This window comes from Sceloporus undulatus, chromosome 9, assembly GCF_019175285.1.
Source record: "Sceloporus undulatus isolate JIND9_A2432 ecotype Alabama chromosome 9, SceUnd_v1.1, whole genome shotgun sequence".
Taxonomy (NCBI): Eukaryota; Metazoa; Chordata; class Lepidosauria; order Squamata; family Phrynosomatidae; genus Sceloporus; species Sceloporus undulatus.
Window position 1 is genome coordinate 25,916,298 of NC_056530.1, and position 10,620 is coordinate 25,926,917.

The window sequence follows — 10,620 nt, forward strand, 5'->3', positions numbered from 1 at the left end:
TATAATCCAGCCTGTTTGTTATGGGGGCAGAGCAATGCAGAGAGTGAGCAAAGTGCATCCAGAAATCAGTGCATCTAGACATCAATGTATAGCAATCTGGTCCTCTCCTAAGCAATCTGGGGATTTGCACCCAGTTCTTTCCCCCAAATTGGAGCATTTCCACCTTCGTTTCTGACCTGGAGGCGCTAGAGATTTGGCAACCTTAGTGGAAAGCCACCTGTCGGTGCCATTTTGGAGGCATGCATGCCGTGCCAATGTCACAAAGACTCCAATGTTGGCGCTTCTGCCCCTCTCAACCGTGTTTTTCTGTTTTCCTTTAGGCGACCTGGCCCTTCGCAACCACTCCCGGCCAATTAAAAACATGCATTTTGGGATGACACTGGCGGCCAACAAGGATGACGGCTTTGTGGTAAGCCACGCTTTCTTGCAGTGCTTGGTTGGACATTTCAGAGTTTGGAGATGCAAGCCCACAATTGCGTTGCTGCCCAGGGATGCTCAGGATTCTGCATAACAAAATATGGCCCAGTGACCCTTGCCAAAGATGTGAAGCCCTACCAGTCCAACCAGTTTACGTCCCCAGTGCATCCTGACAGCAGTTCCTTTCCTCTCGCCAGGCGTGTGCCCCTTTGTGGTCCCAGGAGTGTGGCACTTCCATGTTCAGCACTGGAATTTGTACCCACATGGACGAAAACTTCCGGCCGAAGGCAAACATCGCCCCAACGGCTCAGAGTAAGTTGGGGTCTTTTGCGGTGCGTCTGGTTTCCTTTTAAAAGAGACATTCCAGAACTGGAAATCCCGCTTGTCAAGGGTCAAATGCACTCTGTGGAAAGAAGTCGCACTCTGCGCATGCTCAGAGGCACTCCCATTTGCATAGATTTGGAGGATTTGCAAGGCTACAGGGCTGAACACTGTCAAGGGCAGATTCACATGATGGAGTCCTCTCTGGTTTTAAGGGACTTTGCTTCTGGAGACAGTATTAGCCAAATATTGCCTAATGTGTTAGAAAAGCACTCTGCTGCAGGTTTCAAGTCCGCATCCCCGAACTACAAATCCCAGGATTCCAAAGGACAGAGGCAAGACATTTAAAGTGGCATGAAACCGATAGTACGGTTGTGCGGATTCTGCTTTAGCCTGGCCTGGTTCTTCCATGCTTCCTAGGCTGCATTTGCACTGTCCGTGAGTTCAGTGCTTATTTCTTAGGCTGCATCTGCACTGCAGATTGAATGCAGTTTGGCGCAGCTTTAAATGCTCTGGCTCCATGCTATGAAATCCTGGGATCTGTAGCTTGTTGTGCCACCAGCGCTCTCTGACAGCGAAGGCTAAATATCTCACAAAACTAAGTCCCAGACTTGCATAGCATTGAGCCATGGCAGCTACAGCAGTGTCAAACGGCACCATTTCTACAGTGTAGACACACCCTTAGAGCCTCAAAGCACTGTGCTGGAACCGTGTTCGAGTTCCTCTCTGCCTCATGATAAGTCAGAGCAAGCCAGGACACAGTTATTCCACATGAGGTCTGACTAAAACCTCTGGAAAGAGGTACTGGGAGTATGGAAATATATTTCATGTGCCAACTATGACTTTGTTCCGTGCCGCTTCTGACGTGGCAGACTTGTGCCAACCTTTCCAGTTTGCAAGGAGGGAAGGAGGAACTACAAGTCACTGTTGGGTCTTCTTGCATTTTGTCCCCTGCGGCAATGGGGCTTTACAGCAATATACAGGCTTTGTGTAATGGTGCTGCAATCATTTGTGCAAAACTGGGCACAGTACATGGGTCACAAGGAGAGGATGCATAATGGTGCCCCAAGGTTCTTTGTTTGCACCCCTTTGTCCCTCCAGATATGCAGGGTATCTCTTTGGTTTTGCAAGGAGAAGACGGAAAGGTGACTTAAAATACCTGCAGGATATCATATTGAAAATGGAGCAAACTTATTTTCTGCTGCTCCGGAGACTTGGGACGGAACCAGTGGATCCCAATGATGAGAAAAGAGATCCCACCGAAAACGTTGGGACGGATTGCTTTGGAGGGGGGTGGATTCTCCATCTTTGGAGGCCTTTCGTGGCCGGCATCCATAGGTTTTTTTGTGGGTCTTTCGGGCGATGTGTCCATGTTCTAGAAGAGTTTATTCCTGACATTTCGCCAGCCGCATCTGTGGCTTTGGCATCTTCAGAGAATGCTGGCATGGAAGAGAGTTGTGGATCCCTGGATGACAGAACGTTTCTCCATAGAGTTTGGATGGGAGTTGTGGATTCCTGCGTGACAGAATGGGGTTCGACTCGATGCCTTTTGGGGTCCCTCCTAGGTCTAAACCTGGCTCAAGAGGTGTGATTTTTTGGGGGTAATCACAATGGTGCTCCATCGTAGCGATGCAAGATGTCACCATATATCTGGTTCAAGTTAGCATTTTCTCGCAATCTGCCTTTGCCACATCTTAAACCGCTTCTTTTTCCCGACTGCTTTGCAGGATGCTCAACCTATATGGACATCGTTATTGTTTTGGACGGGTCCAACAGCATCTATCCGTGGTACGAGGTCCAGAACTTCCTCAGCAACATCCTCAGCAAGTTCTTCATCGACCCAGAGCAGATCCAAGTGAGTCTGGGTTTCAGTTGTATGTTTGCAAAAGTGGGGCGCATATGTGCAGCACACTCTCAGCCTCAGGGGAAGGCAAAGGCAAACCTCTTCTGAACCGATCTTGCCAAGAGAACCCCAAAATAGGTTCGCTTTAGGGTTGCCATGAGTTGGAAAGGATTTGAAGGCACACAACAACACAACAGCATGTGGCCATAAGAAAGAAGAGTGGTTTCCAGTTGGCCAGAGAGTCAGAGAAGGGTGCATTTTATCGATCAGTCTGTACACTTAAATGCAGAACAAATCATACATAAAGCAGCATTAGACTCAGAGGGAAAGTTGACCGTCTTATCTGCACTGCCGAAACAATGCAGTTTGGCACCGCTTTAACTGCTATGGAGAAGGCGAAACGGCTCGCAAAATTACAGATCCCAGGATTCCATAGTATGGAGCCATGGCCGTTAAAGCAGTGCCAAACTGTATTAATTCTGCAGTGCAGATACAACCCAAGTAACCTCTCTTGGCCCATAACATTTAGTTACTAAGCAGCTGACATTGAATCCCAGCTAAGGTCTACAAAATGATTCCCAAACTTGGATCCTCCGGATGTTTTGGACTTGAGCTCCCAGAATTCCTGACTTTTGGCCAAGCTGGCTGGGGCTTCTGGGAGATGGAGTCCCAAGGGCCAAAGTTTGGGAATCGTTGGTCTAGAAAGAGAGGTTGCAATGCTTTTGTACACTTCCTCCATCGATTAGGATGGCTTTGGGATCTCCAAATGCTCCTTCTCCCATAAGGGATGGTTCATCTCTGGTTGTTCTCTTTTCATGCCGTTCCTGATTCAGCAAAGCCTCTTTCTCCAGAGGAGCGAGGAAACGTTCCAGACGGAGACTCAGCGTTTCCTTTGCCAAAATGCATCCGGAGGATGTGGCCAAGACGTCTCACAGGAATCTTTTGGGCGGCTCTCTTTCAACCCTTGGCCCCTTGGAAAGTGACCGCTAGCTGGGCATAATGTGGCCAGGGCTGGTTTTGCATCCAATGGAGCTAACCCTTCGTCGTCATCCTGGGGGGCATCTACATTAGAGAAATAACACACTTTGAGACCGCTTTTAAGTGCTAGACCTCCATTTTATAGAACCCTGGGATTTGCAGCTTTACCAGGTCTTTATCCTCCTCCGCTGAAGCGTGCGTCGAATGACAAATCCCAGCGTTTCTTTGGGATGGAGCCATGGCATTTAAAGCAGTGTCGAAGCGCATTATTTCTACAAAGTTGATGCGCCCTTGATCCTAATAAATGGCGGGATTTAAAGTATGCAAGGCTCCTTCTTTTGTGGATTCCATGGTGCCAAAGTATGCTTCCAAATATCAAAAATTAACCCCCAAATCTTTGTTTTTTCCAGCATTTCGGCACCAAACTGGGAAAGCTTTCTCTCTAACGGAGCTGCTGCCAGAAAGCATTGGCAATATTAAACCAAACAGGTCAACATTTTGGCTCTGATTCCAGCATCTTAAAATGCAATTCTCTCTGCACAGGTTGGCGTCTTGCAATACAGTGAGGTGGCCATCCACGAATGGACATTGAAGGACTACCAGACGGCCGAAGAGGTCATCGAGGCGGCCAAAAACATCAGCCGGCAAGAAGGACTCGAAACCAGGACTGCTTCGGCGATTCACAAAGCCTGGTAGGTCTGTGTAGGCGGCAGGCAAAACACTGACTGAATGGCTTGCAAAGGCTTTCTGCACATGGGGCAAAAACAAGGGAAGAGTTTCATGCAGAGTTTATTGCAGAAGAGCATCATTCGGAGCACCACTGTTCTCCATTTTGTGTCTTCTTCAGCACAGAGGCCTTCAGCCCCGAAAGAGGAGGCAGAGATGGAGCCACCAGGCTGATGATCGTGGTCACCGACGGGGAGTCACACGATGGAGAAGAGCTCTCCGGAGCGTTGCACGAGTGCGAGATACGCAATGTGACCCGCTATGCCATTGCGGTGAGTGTGCCACTTCCCCAGAGACTTCGTAGCGATGGCAGCATTTGCAGGCGCAGGACCCAAGGCGTCTTGCAAAACATACTTGTTAAAAAGTGTAATATTAGAAACACAATGAAAGACGTGGCGTGTCGTGATCTCAGCAAATGATTCCCATTTTTGTTCCGTCTTCCCTTCTTCTTCTCCCAGGTCTTGGGGCACTACATCCGTCGGCAGAAGGACCCCGACTCCTTCATCAACGAGATCAAATACATCGCTAGCGACCCGGACGAAAAGTACTTCTTCAACGTGACCGACGAGGCCGCCTTGAATGACATCGTGGATGCTTTGGGCGACCGGATATTTAGCCTCGAAGGTACAAAGAAGGTGGAAGGGTTGGGTAGAATCATAAATGGAGGAGAGAAGATGGAGGGCCAATATGGCGGGGGCCATTTTTAAATGGTGGCTCTTGTGGGAGATGGAGACGTCTTCTCTTCCGACGCTCTGGAGAGCATGGACTCATGGGTTCAGACTGCAAGAAAGGAGAGTGCATGCAAACATTAGGTGCAAGAGTGGTTCAACCATGGAAAGGATTGCTTTGGAGGATGGTGCCATACTTATGCCCAGGATGTACCAACAGGTGCCACATTTATGTCCAGTCTGCAAGTATTAACCAATGGTTATTCTCTCCTCCTTCCTCTTTGCTTTCAGGAACCCGAGAATACAGCTCTTTCGAGCTGGAAATGTCGCAGATCGGCTTCTCCACGCACCTCTTGGAGGTAAGAAAGGAACCACATGAATAAAATGAGAAAAGATTGAAAGAGAGGAAGGATAGGAAAAGCGGATGTTCCCCCACAAAAGTGTTGGGTTTCCACACTCTGGAGCTGGACCTCAGATAGGGAAGAGCAAGGTTTTTGGCTACATTTGGCTACAAATGCCTGCAAGGTGGCCAGTGTTGCACATATGTATGCAACATACATGGCACACATTGCATGCAATGCATGTATGCAACACACATTGCAAGGTTGTTGCGAAGATAAAACCAAAGGAGGGTGTGTGAACCTTGGATATGGGATGGGAATGTCCCAGATGCACAAATGGTTGCGTAGCTGTGGACCAGATCCCATTCTTCCAAGAAGGACAAGATGGAGAAGATGTGTGATGATCTGTTAAAAGAACATCACGGTTCATTCAATCCAATCTGAAGCTGAAGTGTCCGTTTCAGGGTTTTAGAAACCTGGATTCTACTGTCCAAACCGGGTAGGCCTGTTGGACCAATGGGATCTACCTAGATCAGTGATGGCGAACCTATGGCACGTGTGCCAGAGGTGGCACTCAGAACCCACTATGTGGGCACATGTGCTGTCGCCCCAGCACAGAGTTTGCTAGAGTTTGTTACTAGAAAGCCAGAGGGACATGGCACTTTGCAATAAATAAGTGGGTTTTGGGTTGCAGTTTGGGCACTCAGCCTCTAAAAGGTTCACCATCACTGACCTAGATGTTGACTCGCTGTTCCATAGTCATTTCAATGGGTCTACCATGGATGAGATGAACCAAAAGGATTTGAGACTGAGTTGTGTAGAGGTTGTGCCAAAGTGGGCCAGACGTCTGGGTTTATCTTGTCCCTTGGTAGGACGGCATCCTTTTTGGCACGGTGGGCGCATATGACTGGGACGGCGCGGTCTTAAAGGAGAGCCGGACAGAGCGGATCATCCCACCGCGCCAAGCCTTTGAGAGCGAGTTCCCCCTGCGGCTGAAAAACCACGCTGCTTACCTGGGTGAGGAAGTGCCCAGTTTGAGATCTGGGAAGGCTGTGCACCTTTCTCCTCCTCTTCATTTTCTCTCTTTCCCCTTCCTCTCTTCCAGGTTACGCTGTCTCTTCCATCAAATTTAGGAATGGGAAGGGTCTCTATGTGGCTGGAGCCCCCCGCTTCAAGCACAAGGGCAAAGTCATCCTCTTTGAGATGGGCACCGAGGGCACCCTCAGCGTTGCCCAGGCTTTGACCGGGGACCAGGTGAGACGGCGGCTAATGATGCCGAATTATGGGCCAGCCGCGCATAAGACAGGGTCCAGTAATGGTTAAGCTGAAAATACAAGAGATATAGGGAGCAGATAGCTCACCCACCCCATTGAAATACCTTCAATGGCTACCAGTTTATTTCTGTGCATAATGCAAAGTGATGGTTAGGGCATCACCAAAGGGCAGGATATCAGAGATATACAGTCAAAAGTCAAGTAGGTTTGTCTTATGGTAGCCACAAGGAGAAAATGACTTGGAAGCACACAACATCCATTGTCTTCTCGTGTTGTATTTTGTGCCTTTTCCCACAGATCGGCTCCTACTTCGGAAGTGAGGTTTGCCCTGTCGACATCAACGGAGACGGCGCCACGGACGTTTTGCTGGTGGCGGCACCCATGTATTTGGGTCCCCAAAATAAAGAGACGGGGCGCGTTTACATCTACAAAGTGGGGCAGGTGAGTGCATCTCAGCGGTAAAAAGTGTTGGATCATAAGGGGAAAAGTCCCATGTTCTCCCAAAGTTACCCAACCAATGTTTAAACGCTCCACTCTTGTTCTCACTTGCAGTCGCTCCTGTCTTTCAATGGGACGCTGCATGCCGACCCCAAACCGCAAGATGCCCGTTTTGGCTACTCGCTTCTCGCCGTTCCAGACCTCAACCATGATGGCTTCAACGATGCGGTGGTTGGCGCGCCTTTGGAGGACAACCATCAAGGGGCGGTCTACGTCTATCACGGCTATCGCAACACGGTGCTGCCACGCTTTAAGCAGGTAAGTGCACATGAAGATAAATCGGTTGGCAACGTTTTAAAGAGGAAGTGGGTAGATAATGATGATGGTGATGATGATGCAAAAAGGCCAGAATATTGCATTATAGGACATTGGCAGCTAGAATTGTTACAGCCCAGAAATGGAGAGAGGGTTTCCGTTTATTCTCCAACCCTCCAATTGATTTTGCGACAGCGGATTGAGTCGGTGGCGCTCCGCCACGGACTGCGCTACTTCGGCCGCAGTTTGGATGGACAAATTGATTTGGACAGAGACGGCCTGGTGGACCTGGCAGTCGGCGCTCAAGGGGCAGCGGTCATCTTGAGGTGAGTGAGATGGTCAAGGTGGCCATTGAAGAAGGAGGAAATGGTTGCCACATCCATCCCAGTGCCATCTGGGATCTCCAACATCGGGGCCATCTTTGGGTCTTAATCTGAAATTTAAAGGGTCGATCCAAGCTGGGGATCCAGTTTAGGGCTTTCACACGGGGATCTGCATCTCTATGTTTTCACTGTTTCTTTCCCTTCCTTGCCACGATGGCAAAAGGTCCCGGAGGATCGTCCAGGTGAACGCGTCCATCTCCGCCAACCCTGCGTCCATCAACGTGATCCAGAAGAATTGCCAAAGGAACGGGAAGGAGTCCCTCTGCATCACGGCCAACGTCTGCTTCAGGGTCTCTTCCCATTCTCTGGGACCCAGGGACAGCCATTTTAGTGAGTAGCGCTCTGCACATGCTCAGGGGCAGCCTTGCGCTTGTGATCGCTTGGAAGCCGGGTGCCAAAATGTTATGGCATTTCTTGTCCCACGTAATGTTTCCGAGGGCTTGCGCCATAAAATGGCACACAGAGTCGCTTTAGTGTTGCCATAATTTGGAAATAACCGGAAGGGACGCAGCCACAATGATGCCATCGAATGCAAACCTAAAAACCCTCTTTCCTTGGCTTTTAGGTATCAAATACAACATCTCTCTGGACGACCGGAAGTTTGGGACGAGGGCGGTTTTTGACAGCAATTCCCAAAAGCTGCTGGAGAAGAGGATCAGGGTCACCATCGGAAGGACGGCATGCTCCACGGTGCGGTTCCACGTCATTGTAAGCACACCCCAGAAATACTCCTGTCGCCTGTTGTTGCTTTTGTTGTGGACCGAGGGTTTTCTTGGCCAGATTTCTGCAAAGAAGGTGCACCATGCCCTTCCTTTTGAGGCTGAGAGAGTGACTCCAAGGCTGAGAACCCTGGTCTCCATTCATCCAACGCTCAAACCTCTGCACCATACTGACTTTCAGCTTTCCTACCGGGATTTATTCAGCCTTTGGTTGAGAAGGAGATTTGAACCCTGCTCTCCCGGAGTCTTAGTCTGACTTAGTCCGGACAGCTGCAATCTTCGTGGTTTTTCCCTCGCAGGATACTTCGGATTACCTGCGGCCCGTCTCCGTCGCGGTGAAGCTGGTCCTGAGCGACGCCGAACCAGGACCCGTCTTGGACGAGAAGTCGCCCACCACCATTAAGAAATTGGTGAGTCCATGCCATAAAGTGCCATAAAGGATTGTGTAGGATGGAGCCATGGCAGTTAAAGCGGTGTCAAACTGCATTATTTTCACAGTGCGGATGCAGCCTCAGTTGGGTTTAAGATAAACCTGAGTTGTTGGCTTTGTTTTTGAACTGAGATCTATGGGAAGTTGAGTTTGGCAGCCAATATTGCGACCCTTCTGAATGTTGTGTTGTTGTTGTTCTCTTTGTTGTTGTTGTAAGTTGCATCCCAAAGAAGCATCATCGTTCCTGCCCTTTGCATTTCAGATCCCTTTCTTTAAAGACTGTGGTGAGGATGACGAATGCATAACGGATCTAGCCTTGCAAGCGCAGATGGACATTGCTGGCTCCAGGTAAGAACGCCTTCTGAACATGGAAGAAATGCGTCCCACATCCAAACATTTATTTTGCACGCTTCTATTAGCATTTTTGTTCAGTCTGAGAGAGAAGAAGACATGGCTCCAACCACAAGTGAACTGGTGCACATGAACATCACTTTCGTGCGTTTTCTTCTCTTTCCTGTGCGCATCAAAACTAGCCTCACCAAACTACAAATCCCAGGTTTTCTGTAACATGGAACCATGTAAGTTAAAGTGGGGTCAAACTGCATTATTTCTACAGTGCTTAGATGCACCGTACGATTTCAGGCGAACCTAAGGCGCACCTATTACGGGCTTTTCTTGCCAAGATGAGTTCCTATGGGGTTTGTAGAATTGGTTTGGAAGCGGGGATTGTGCAACTGGAGCCAGGCTTTCAAGGCTGGGACCTTGGCGCAGCACAGACCACCAACCAAAAACGGCGGTCTGCAGGTGCCCATTTTAGCTCCGGAGGGATGCCACAGCCACTAGACCGCGTCACATCCCTCCGGAGTTAAAAGACCTGGTTCAGGTTCTTTTCCTGGTGTGTCCATCGTATCACAAGTGTGCCATTCATGATGTAACAGACGCGCCACGACATGCGGACGTTATGCGTCCATTACATAAAGATGGTGGCTCCAGTGTGGACGGGAGGCTGCCATTAGTATGTTGCAGCACAATGCTAGGGTTAGGGACCGTGCGGTTGGTGCCCCTGACCCTAGAATCGGTGCCAAAAGGGCACATTCGGCCTGTCTGTTCCTATGCCTCTCATTGCGCGGGTGGGTTGTGACCTCTCCTCCTTGTTCCAGGCAGAAGCCTCACGTCGTGCGCAAAGGGCGCAGAAAGGTCTCGGTGGAGGTCCTCCTGGAGAACAAGCGTGAGAATGCCTACAACGCCAGCCTCTGGCTCTGGTTCTCCAAAAACCTTCATTTCTCCAGCCTGGTCCTCAAGGTACGGGGATCTCCTCCTTCTCCAAAAACCTCCAATGCTCTCAAAATTGGCGGAGACGGCCCCCATCGACCCACCTTTTCCGTCTCATGCGTCTCTTTGCTTTCCTCCACAGGGGAAGAACCCGGTGAAAGTCGAGTGTGCCACTGCATCAGTTCAGGTGCGGACATGCAGCGTGGGGTTCCCTGTTTTCCGGTCGCTGGCCAAGGTAAGGTTTAAGGTTAAGGTTAGGGGTTAGGGTTAGGATTAGGGGTTAGGGTTAAGGTTAGGATTAGGGGTTTTGGTTAAGGTTAGGGTTAGGGTTAGGGTCCGGAAAATCAGTGTGCAAAGGTGTGGTGCCTTTGCATGGTGAGGGAGGCTGCCACTGTTCCAAAACACACTGCAGGAATAATCCACTTTAACTGCCACGGCTCAATGCTATGGAATCCTGGGATTTGTAGTTCTGGGAGACATTTAGCCTTCTTTGTC

General features: G+C 49.6%; 1 protein-coding gene across 1 annotated transcript in view; it reads left to right on the forward strand.

Moving 5' to 3' along the window:
- Positions 1–10,402, forward strand: part of ITGA10 (integrin subunit alpha 10) — a 24,377-nt gene extending 13,975 nt beyond the window's left edge. Inside the window, exons 4-21 of the mRNA XM_042440032.1 lie at positions 321–409; positions 615–729; positions 2,466–2,593; positions 4,103–4,251; positions 4,407–4,557; positions 4,744–4,909; positions 5,245–5,312; positions 6,167–6,311; positions 6,400–6,548; positions 6,866–7,009; positions 7,121–7,324; positions 7,517–7,647; positions 7,868–8,034; positions 8,270–8,412; positions 8,723–8,833; positions 9,116–9,201; positions 10,014–10,155; positions 10,268–10,402. Of these exons, the coding sequence (XP_042295966.1) occupies positions 321–409; positions 615–729; positions 2,466–2,593; positions 4,103–4,251; positions 4,407–4,557; positions 4,744–4,909; positions 5,245–5,312; positions 6,167–6,311; positions 6,400–6,548; positions 6,866–7,009; positions 7,121–7,324; positions 7,517–7,647; positions 7,868–8,034; positions 8,270–8,412; positions 8,723–8,833; positions 9,116–9,201; positions 10,014–10,155; positions 10,268–10,390 (2,411 nt within the window). The 3' untranslated portion in view covers positions 10,391–10,402. The remainder of the gene's footprint in view (positions 1–320; positions 410–614; positions 730–2,465; positions 2,594–4,102; positions 4,252–4,406; positions 4,558–4,743; positions 4,910–5,244; positions 5,313–6,166; positions 6,312–6,399; positions 6,549–6,865; positions 7,010–7,120; positions 7,325–7,516; positions 7,648–7,867; positions 8,035–8,269; positions 8,413–8,722; positions 8,834–9,115; positions 9,202–10,013; positions 10,156–10,267) is intronic.
- The last annotated feature ends 218 nt before the right edge of the window (positions 10,403–10,620 follow it).